Source organism: Dendropsophus ebraccatus, chromosome 1 (genome assembly GCF_027789765.1).
Source record: "Dendropsophus ebraccatus isolate aDenEbr1 chromosome 1, aDenEbr1.pat, whole genome shotgun sequence".
Classification (NCBI taxonomy): Eukaryota; Metazoa; Chordata; class Amphibia; order Anura; family Hylidae; genus Dendropsophus; species Dendropsophus ebraccatus.
The window spans coordinates 219,878,761-219,889,878 of NC_091454.1; the positions used below are offsets into that span (position 1 = coordinate 219,878,761).

At 43.0% G+C, this 11,118-nt stretch overlaps 1 protein-coding gene across 1 annotated transcript in view; it reads right to left on the reverse strand.

The window, feature by feature from the left end:
* Positions 1–8,499, reverse strand: part of LOC138784511 (extracellular calcium-sensing receptor-like) — a 28,604-nt gene extending 20,105 nt beyond the window's left edge. The window contains exons 1-5 of the mRNA XM_069960101.1: positions 8,469–8,499; positions 4,643–4,763; positions 3,026–3,317; positions 1,783–2,613; positions 216–443 (exon numbers count right to left, since the gene is read on the reverse strand). Coding sequence (XP_069816202.1) covers positions 216–443; positions 1,783–2,613; positions 3,026–3,317; positions 4,643–4,763; positions 8,469–8,499 — 1,503 coding nt within the window. The remainder of the gene's footprint in view (positions 1–215; positions 444–1,782; positions 2,614–3,025; positions 3,318–4,642; positions 4,764–8,468) is intronic.
* Between the last annotated feature and the right edge of the window lie 2,619 nt (positions 8,500–11,118).

Genomic DNA, 11,118 nt, shown 5'->3' on the forward strand with positions numbered 1-11,118 from the left:
CATAAATAGACTCCCATATCAGTTAGATTTGGGTCTATAACTCTTGCCCTGTGGTACTTGATATTTCCATTCACTAAGAGAAAGTAGACATTTTAAAACCAGCGATGATTTGATACATAAAGTAAATTAGAAGAATTCATATATAGATGATCTATATTTTTTACATGTGATCATTTGAAATTGAAAAGACCATAAGTTACATTCAAACAACTCACCTCGTGGTGTCCGGTTCCCCACTGTATGTGGCTGGTATTGATAGTGAAGACATCCCCACTGGTTATACTGGTATCATAGCTGCCCACTTTGACTTGTTGGAGTTTTCCTTCAGGGCTCAGCTGCCAGTTCACTATATCGTACACAGCAGGTAGATCTCCATTATCATCGAAAAAGAGTTGTCTACCATCGGACATGTTCAGATGTAACTTCTTCATGTAGTACAACAACTGTGAGGAAATGATACAACATTGGGCATCTTCAAATACAGTGGTTGCAAAAATACATTCAGGTTGTAAACAAGACATTCAGAATGAAACCATGCTTTGTAAATAAATAAAAATAAATAAATTCTACCACACCCCTAACAGGCTCAGCTGCTCCGGGATACTCCGGAGGGGGAAATCTGGTCCATGAGCTAAATATATCAATAGAAGCACAGGCCTTGATAGATTTTGCACATTGTTGCGCTTTTTTGGCTATCAGACTACACTGGGGTCTGGCTGGAGTACTGCTGTGCAAAATTTGTTGCGGAAAAGCAAAAATATGCACATGGCTAAAAAAGTAGATAATATAAAACCCGCACCAACTGAGCAGCAGATTTAAAAAAAAGGGGGGGGGGGAGGGGCTGGCTTAAACTGCTAAAATATAAAGCAAACGGCTTGATAAATGCTGCGAAAAACTATACACCAGGAGCAAAAACACCTTTTTAGCCAAAATAAGGGCGCAAAAAGATTGATACATATGCTGGTATATGTCTATACCTGTACACTATAGCTATATTTACATACCTAATATATTATTTATACTTTGAGATGTGGAAAGAGAGGGAGCAGAAGGTTTGAGCAATTCCCTGGTCCAATTCACAAGCCATTTTAATATTAGTCACAAATAAAATCCAAAACTCCTTTTGGACATCATAAAACGTATAAAACCAACTTTAATAAAGGAGCATTGTTTTAAAATCTAGGCTCCTTAACCCCTACTTGTATTCCTGTTTTCTATTTGTTATTATTTAAAAAAAAAAATCTCCTTTGGTCTTTAAAAAAATGTAGCACAAAGTCAACATGAAAATTTGTCTGCAGCTGCCCCCTGTAGCGCTCCTTTCCCGCTCCAGAATCCCCATCAGCTTCCTGGGTCTTCTGCTCCAGCGACGTCACGACACAGGTAATAGGTTGCCTGTTTAGCCAGTAAGTGACTGGGATGGGACACTACTGCAGTACCTGACTGGCTTAACGGGTAATCCGTAGGGTATTTTTTTGAATTCCATAAGTAATTAAAGTTGGTAAAATACAGCTAAGTATGCATTCTTTATTATGTTCCCTCCTGTCCATACCTTCAGCCAAATTTTCATTTTTGCCAGAGTTCACCTTTAATTCTACAGCCTTAAAGTTTCTCTATTTACTGGGGTGTTCCCTTCTCTTCCTTCATGTTGATATTTTTAACATTAAGTGAGCATAAAAGTTTGTAAGTTGCTTCATTTTGCATTTAGGAAACATTCAAACCAAACTTTACACAACATCAATGGTGGTGAAAATAACCAAAATCTTCCTCTGAGCTCACACTAACCTGCCAAGACTTAAAGTTCTCAATATCAGCACATGTTCCATTGGGGAATGGTCCATCTCCCTTCTTACATTTACCCAAATCACTCAGAGCTTTCGCTATAGCATGAACCGCTGTATAGACATTGTATGTTACCCGTAGACTAGACACATCATTGAAGCTGTTTTTGGTGCCCTCAAGACTTTCTTGGCCTGTACATTCTTTTATGAATGCATTAGAGAAGTTATTGGCGGATGTCTGATCTCGAAATTTGCAACCGAAAACTTGTTCCCACAATGTTTTTATCCATTGATTTCCCATAGCCATGGATGGATTGATCTTGTCGAGAAAATCTCTAAATCCCGGCATGCTTCCACTGAGGAGGGCAAAACCAATTGTTCCAAGAAGAAGTTTTGAATATTTATTATCTGAAAAGGAAAATGAAGTAGACCAGGCCTCACTGGCAATCAATACTTTCCCTGTGACGTTCTGCCTTAGCATTTCATCCAGTACAAAGCCTGTGTCCACATCAGTAGAAAAGAAGACCACCACTGTGGCTGTTGAGTGTTTAACCACTTGAACAATATGAGCGGCGTTTCTATCTTGCCGGCTGGAAACTATGTTTTCCGTAAAAGCCACACAGGCTCCAGCTTGTAGTAAATCCCTTTTGACCAGTTGGATACCTTGCTGTCCATATTCATCATCAAGGGCCACCAGACCAATCCAGGTCCATCCAAAGTGCACCACCAGCTGTGCTAGACCCCGAGACTGAAACGTGTCACTGGGGACTGTTCTGAAGAATGATCGGAACTGGATACGGTTACTGAGCAGCGGACTTGTGGAAAAGTGACTAATCTGTTAGAAAATTCAAAAGTATTATTAAATGAAAATTGCGATTCAATAACTACATAGCATAAAACCTGTTTGATGATCTAGACCTGAAATGAAAAAAGTGAACTTCACAGATAAGTCAGAAATTGGCCCAATAGATGATCCATGGACCCATTTGCAGGTGCACAGAGATATTCTAGAAAGCAGCTCGATCCTTTAAACTCTTCAGAAAGGCTTTTAAAAATACAAATACACTATTTTTGACAGGTAAGGGTTGATAGAAAGCTTAATGGAGCAAAGTACATATATATTCCTATTGAAAACCTGATCCAAATCATTCTGGGCCTCAAAAGGCAATAGGTTGTTGTTTATAATCCTGACCAAGCATTAAAGCTATCTAAAGGAGGTTTGGGGTTATGGGTGTCCCAGCACTTACCTGTGGATATCTGTATAGCCCCAGTATATGAGCCAGTGAAATGGAGTATGTGGATGTAGAATGTCCAATCACTGCAGCCAAATGGGTGTCCTGGCTACATCGATAATTGGGAACAGGTTGTCCACGTCCACTCAATAGCTGTAGAGTTTCTGACACTGCAGATGGAAGGACTGAACAAGAGTCATAAAGCTGGAATCCCAAGGTGACATTTGCCAAAAAATCGGGGGTTTTGTTAATTTCCTTCACAGCAAAATACATGGCTTGGGCGCGCTGGTAGGTGTCTAACATGAAGCTGAGGACAACACAGATAAGTTAATGTTTCTTGTAAATATTGTAGTTATCCTTACAGAAGGTTGATTAAGTATTAGAGAGAGATATATATAAAAGTATGAGGGTAGTCTCATAATCTGTCTAGCTGTGAAATGGCTCCTGTCCTGTTACTTTGTGTGTCAGTACACTCTGTCCACAGCTGTCCTGGGTGAAGTTAACCCAGTGAATCACCTTTAAGGTATGTCAGGTGGTCTTTTCCTAAAACTGTGTCTTGCTGCAGCATAAATGTAATTGACAATGACATTTATACTGCTGCCAGGCACTATTTTAAAACAAGCCACCTGACAGGTGACAGGTAACTTTACCCGGAAGAGCTGTGGACAGTGGTGGATCACTGGCGTACAATGGCACCCTTGGTGTTGGTGAGGTGCCGTAGAAATCGGTCAACAGGGAGGCAAGGTATTATCGTTCAACAGTGACTTTACACGAACATCAGGTACAATGGATAAGAGTCTTATGTGTAGTGCCTTTAAAATAGGCAGCGGGCAAAGATGGGTCAATAAGTGCAGATTTCTCTCTCAAATACAATGCATATACCTCCTAAGCAATATAACACATGCCAAGTTTGGCTTGGCACGATGGGGGAAGAGCAGTCCTCCTACTGGTGCTCCAGGGCATGAATACAACTGCTAACTGCATGCATAGGAATGGTGCCATGGAGGAAGGTAAGGGACATACTGTACCTTCCTCCTCGGTGCCCTGTGCATATTAGGGGGCTATCAGCAGGTTGGATTCATTTAACCTGCCGATAGTTCCCCTTTAAGATCTTTCTCACATTGGCGAATATTATTGCTTATGACTCCACCATCAGCAGGACAAACTGAACAACCATGTACGCAGGGCAGGATCACAAAGAGAAATCCATTGTTCTCGAAAAAGAACATTGCTGTCCATCTGCAGTTTTCTAAAGATCATTTGTTTTGCTCTCTTTACCTACTTAGGTTACATTCTGATGTAATTTTAGGTCAAATTTATGCAGAAATATATAAAAGTCATGAGGGTTCACAAACATTCATGTGTCACTGTGTATATATAATACTAAACAATCTTTTAATGCAATAATGTCAGACTTTTATTTGAACCCTTAGCAAGCATCTATACAATAGATCTGAGACAAGCTTTACGTTGTACAGATGGCAGGACCGGGCCCCTCCTTGTAATTGATGCTTGGGTATATATTGTCCATGTAAACATTCATTACAGCTCCGATTATTATATTCCCATCCATGAACATGCCTGGTGTGATATCACTGCCGGTCAGTCTGCAAGTAGACTCAATGCAGTTACAGAAGTGTAAGATACAGAGCATGAAGCGAATCTGCATCGTCTGTAAGAACTGTGGTGTCAGATGTAGAACTGGTTAAAGATGGAGAAGATGTTTTATATTTTTCAGTATTAAACCAGAAACCTGCAATAAAATAAGAATTTATTTATACAAAAAAAAAACATAGTCGGCACATAGTTTGCGGTCGGCGCCCGACAATTATAGTTATACAGTCATTGGCTGATCGTTGTATTTATTACACAGAGCGATAATTATCATTCCGTGTATTAGTACCCTGACTTTTCCGCCGATAAGACTTTCGATGCTCTACTGGTCTCTGCCTGGGACATCTGTTCGCTGTGTATGGGCCCTTATTTAACCAATCCTCCCAACACCTCCTAGTAGCTTAATGAGAGCCACCTAGATGGTGGACATATACCTACACATATGAATATACGTAAGAATTGAAGGAAACAATTTCAAACATCACACAATATAATGTTTTTATATCATTTTATATTTTCATATTTTTATTGTTCACAGGTTTTCCTTTTTGGTTCATTTTTTTGGGTTGTCGTTATGTAGTTATTGGGGGAGATTTATCAAAGGGTGTAAAATTTAGACTGGTGAAAACTGCCCACTGCAACCAATCACAGCTCAGCTTTCCTTTCAGCACTGCCTAAAGCTGAGCTGTAATTGGTTGTTGTGGGAATTTGCACCAGTCTAAATTTTACACCCTTTGATAAATCTCCCTCATTGTATTCATTATTCAGTATTTTTGAATAACTGCTGGGGGAGATTTATCAAACATGGTGTAAAGTGAAACTGGCTCAGTTGCCCCTAGCAACCAATCAGATTCCACCTTTCATCCCTCACAGACTCTTTGGAAAATGAAAGGTGGAATCTGATTGGTTGCTAGAGGCAACTGGGCCAGTTTTACTTTACACCATGTTTAAAAAATCTCCCCTATTGTTTTTATTAATGCTTTTTATGTATGACTTAAGCGGCATATGGTTTGTATGACACTTAAAAAAGGCTCCAGTAAGGCTTTGAAATGAGGTTTGTCTTTTAAAATAAATGTCTGTTCTAGGGATGGTCCGAACCCTCCGAGGTTTGGGTTCGTATGAACCCGAACGCTCGGCATCAGAGTCCCGCTGTCTGCCCGCTCCGTGGAGCGGGCGGATACAGCTGGAGGACCGACTGGAAAACTGGGATACAGCCTATGGCTATGGCTGTATCCCAATTTTCCAGGCGGTCCTCCCGCTGGATCCGCCCACTGCACGGAGCGGGCAGACAGCGGGAATCATTACCGAGAGTTCGGGTTCGTACGAACCCGAACCTAACTCGGTTCGGACCATCCCTAGTCTATTCATATATCTGATGTTGCCTACGTTAGGATCAGCGCCCGATACCTATCATTTAGAGTAGATGAGCGGCGTCTCCAAGTGTAAACAGACATCCTAAAAATATAGCAAAAAAAAAAAGAAACTAAAAAAAGGAAGGCTCAAAAAGTAGTACGAACGAACCCGAACTCTTGGTAATGACTCCCGCTGTCTGCCCGCTCCGAGAAGCGGGCGGATCCAGCGGGAGGACCGCCTGAAAAACTGGGATACAGCCATAGCCATAGGCTGTATCCCAGTTTTCCAGGCAGTCCTCCCGCTGTATCCGCCCGCTCCACGGAGCAGGCAGACAGCGGGAATCTGATGCCGAGCGTTCGGGTTCGTACGAACCCGAACCTCGGAGGGTTCGGACCATCCCTATCAAAAAGCACTTGGAATTTATAGACTTTTTTTTAATCCACAAAAGTATACATTTTTTGAGGCTTGAAGTGTGGTTAAATAAATCCTAATAATTATGGTCATAAAATCTAACAGATGTAGAGATGAGCGAAGCGAATCCGGCGTATCAAGATTCACTGTGAATCGCGCTGTCAATTCACTTCATTCTGCAAAGCAAATTCCCGCCAATTTGTTAAGGAAATTCGCAAAAACAAAAAAACAAACAAACAAAAAAAAAATGGTGGCCGCACATGCTGTCTGGAGCATCACTGGGCAGGAGAAAGGGATTACCCATAATCCCTAGCGCCCATCCAATCAGCTACAGGCCCCTCTGCCATGTCAGCACTTCCCTCTCCCCCTCTATATAAGGCGGTTCGGTAACGGAGGCGGCCAGTCAGCTGTGTGTGGAGGAGAGAGCAGGATGGCAGCAGGCAGTTACAGCAGAGCAGAGAGAGACTAACAGAGTGATATAGGGACAGAGATGAGAGACTAACAGAGCTATATAGGGACAGAGAAGAGAGACTAACAGAGTGATATAGGGACAGAGAAGAGAGGAATGGTGGAAATTGGCTGTTTGAAATTTTTTTTTTATTGTGATTGATTTTTAGATTATTGACACTTTTACAACAACATGCTTTAACAAATTCATCTTTCTGTAATAGTCTCAGTACTGTAGCTAATATAGTTTGGCTGTTTTAATGAAATTCGTTAAGATTCCATTCGCGAATCTTAATGAGTTTGACTGAAAATTTTTGAAGCTCACAAAACGAATTTCCGCCTGCTTTTCTCATCTCTAAACAGATGTATGAACATATAGGGGGACATTTATGAAGTCCAGTGTTTTTTTATGGCAGGCTTAAAAATGTCCCCGCAGCTTCGGAGCTCAGGGGATTTATGTAGAGGCGCATTGCCTCTACATAAATCCCGATTGCACAGAGCGAAAATTTTTAAACCTACGCCAGCTCAGAGTTAGCGTAGGTTTCAGTATAATTTTTTATAGTGAAAAAACTGAAGCAGACCCAGAGTCTGCGCCCCCTGTTCCGCCCCCTCCACACCCCCTCCCTGCCTCACTGGCGAAGGTGGCATAAAATGGCCAGGTGCAAATATTTTATTTGCAAAACGGCCATTTGCGAATAAATTAATTTGCATCTGCCCATTTTACGCCAAAAAATAAAACTTTTTAGTTTGATAACTTTCCCCCATAGTCTATGGCAATGCTTCTCAATTCCAGTCCTCATGGCCCACCAACAGGTCATTTTTTTGAGAATATACTCAGGTATTATCACAAGTGTTTTGGGATATCTTCAAAACATGACCTGTTGGTGGCCACGAGGACTAGAATGGAGAAGCACTGGTCTATGGTGATCACCATTACCCTGCTCATCCCCAGTCTGTTACTTCTCCCCTCCAAATTACATGACTTATGGGTGGTCCAATGCTGCAGCTCACTCATTCCCCAGAAGCTGACCAGAGGCGCCCCCTACAGTAAACTTAACAAACAAGGTCTCAGAAGCTAGCCAGGACACCTAGATACACAAGCTCAAAAAAAGCTTCATGATAAGCTTTGCAACACTGGAACAGAGGCATAGTATTGCACATGATAGGCTTAGATACACAGCTTGTCAGATCTCATCACACATAGTAGATACACCAGCTTATATATATTCCACTCACCTCATATCTGTCTCCCTTAGTTTCCTCTCTATACTTCTATTCCTGTATACTCACTATATATAAGAAGTTCTCGTCCAGTCTGGGAATTATATCCATAATGACACATTCAGTCATTTCCTGTATATAGACGCTCAGTCCCAGCGGATAATATAGGAGAAATACATAATTATATATAATGATATAATGAGACAATCGGCTGTATGACCCGGGGGACCACCCAGATTTTTTGAATGGTCACAGTACGGCTACAAGCAGAACAAAATGTGAAAAAAATAAGAAAAGTTTAATAAATGACACTTAGCTGCTGGGGGCAAAACTAGAGGAGGCAACGTACCATCTTACACTTCTATACACTTATACACATCTAGACACAGTCACAGACCACATAACTACTCACAGAAGATGTCTTCTCTGATTCTCTTCTCCATCTTGATCACACAGCTATGATGGCTTCCCCCATAGACTGCAGACTATACTAAGATTCTAAGACCCTCATTTTACAGCCATTTCCATCCTTTATGGCAACGTTCCCTTTTCTATATACTCGTATCCTTCGGTTACTACCGCCAGTACTGCACACCTGCTGCAAACACATAAGCCCCCTTCACTGTGCCTACAGCACTGCCCAGTACCTCCAAATACCATGCCACGGATCTCATAGCACTTCAGGACTAGAATCAGTATTCTACCATAGAAAGAAGTGAAAAGTAATGGGCTATAGGCCAGGTCATACAATCAATCAGATTACAACTCAGACCAAAGGCCCCCTTCATACACTGCTCCCAATGCCTCTTCTCCCATATTCTGCCTGTCATGGCCTCAGTTCATCGCGTAGACTGTTACTCATGGTTACTTTACTCTGCTTATGCCCCCCACTACCATTCAAGACCCCCCTTCTCACATAAAAATGCTATTCATGATCTCCACAAAGATTCCCCTTCATATAGAGTGCCGCTATTGGCTCCTGGTAAAGTGTGCTTATGGCCCACCTCTCTCCAATTCATGGCACACATCTTGAAGAAGCTTCCGCTTCTGGACCCCCTCTCTTACTTATATAGTTATGGTTCCCTCCTTTCCATAGTTATGGTTTTACAGGAACCACCATAAGTGATTTATTCAGGTTGAGGAGTGATCAGTCATGGCAAAAGAGAAAGTATAATGCAAAATGCATCTTGTTATAGACAATGGCGTCTGTGCAGTCAATTCCAAATTACAAAGAAATTCTTAATAAAAATCCAATCCAGAGTGCTCTGGAGCTCAGACTGGCTAAAGCTTTACCTTCTAGCAGGACAATGAGCCTAAGCACACAGCCAGGATAACACAGGAGGGAGTGGCCCAGCCAGATCCCTGACTCACCGTTGCTGCCATTGGTCCTGTCCTGCTTGGTCACCGGCAGCTGGAGTCCACCAGCATCCTCTCTCCTTCCAGCCTGGGTTCCATGTTTCTGAAACCACTGCAGTTCCTGCTCTGGCCTCTGGGACGCATGTGCTCACCTTCCTAGATTTAAAGGGCCATAGTGCTCTTAATACATAAAGTGATATTTCCCTCAATTTAGTAGATCAGGCAGGCTTAATTTCTCTAGAAAAAAACATCACATCTCAAGTGTATTTTCTGGCAGGGTCCAGCAGGGGGCGCATGTTGAAGTATTGAATAAGAATAAATGTCTATGTAGAAGTCCTGCCCAGTGCTTACAATGTCCTCCCTCCCTCCATCCCATCCCGCTGCCTGTCTCCATCCCGGCCATGATGCTTGCTCCAAATACACCTGTCGCCTGGTCCCGTGCAGGGGGGTGAGCGCTTCTCATTTGTTGCTCACCCCTCTGCACCTCCTTCCAAGCAGCTACCCGTACCCTCACTGCTGCCCATCCTCTCTGAGCCCCTGCGTGCAAGAGCGCTAACCCCGAATAGGACCAATCGATGGAGTTAGCGCTGAGGCGCAGCGGAGCATGCAGCCGCAGGGGCTCAAAGAGGATGCGAGGAGGACAGAGGGGCTCAGAGAGAACAGGAAGAGGTGCAGGAGCCAACGGGACTCACCCCAACGGGACTTGGCAGCGGAGTGAGCGCCCCTGCATGGGACCGGGTGGCTGGGGGAGCACTGAGGCACAGTGGGGCATGGAGCCGCAGGGGCTCAGAGAGCATGGGTGGCAGTGAGGGCATGGGCAACTGTTTGGAAGGAGGTGCAGCGGGGTGAGCGGCAGATAAGGAGCACTCACCCCCCTGCACGGGACCGCGCGGCAGGTGTATTAGGAGCAAGCAGCATGGCCGGGAGGGAGACAGGCAGCGGAATGGGAAGGAGGGAGGGGGGACTTTTCAAGCACTGGGCAGCACAAGAAGGGAGGGGCGAAGGGAGAGGGCACTGATTCAACTACACAGACTTCTACATAGACGTCTATTCTTATTCTTTATTTCTACATGCGCCCCCTGCTGGACCCTGCAGGAACATATGCTTGAGATGTGATATCACTTTTTTTTTTAGAGAAATTGATCCTGCCTGATCTAGTAAATTGAAGGAAATATCACTATGTGCATTTCCCATAAATAGTGTATATTAGTGATTTGTCTAACTTTCCTTATGTAATAAAATATAAAAAAAAAAATACATTTTGACCGGAGTACTCCTTTGAGTATCTTAATTCATCTTCCTCTGGTTATCCTGTTCATCCTACACCTAGATAAAGCTGTTCATTCTGTTTTTTCATGCCTCATTGCTATTGGTTCATTGTGTTTCTGAGCAAATGTGTTCTGTGCCCGCTATTCTATGTTCTCTGATTCCCAAATGACACGTACCTGACTGAACCATTCCTATATTGTTTGCCTCTCCTCTCATTGAACCAGACTGTCTTATCTGCATCTGAATCCACCTATAGTGATCCTGCTCCTGATTGACTATGCTGCTGCTTCATCCCTGGTACCATGCTGACTCTACTGTTGATGAGCCGGTCTGATAACTAGGCACATTTTACATGTTTCTCTGGTGCCTCTCACTGGCCTTCTCTGACTCTTTACACTGAATTCATTGGCAAGGTAAAGGGTGAGACCTAAAGAATA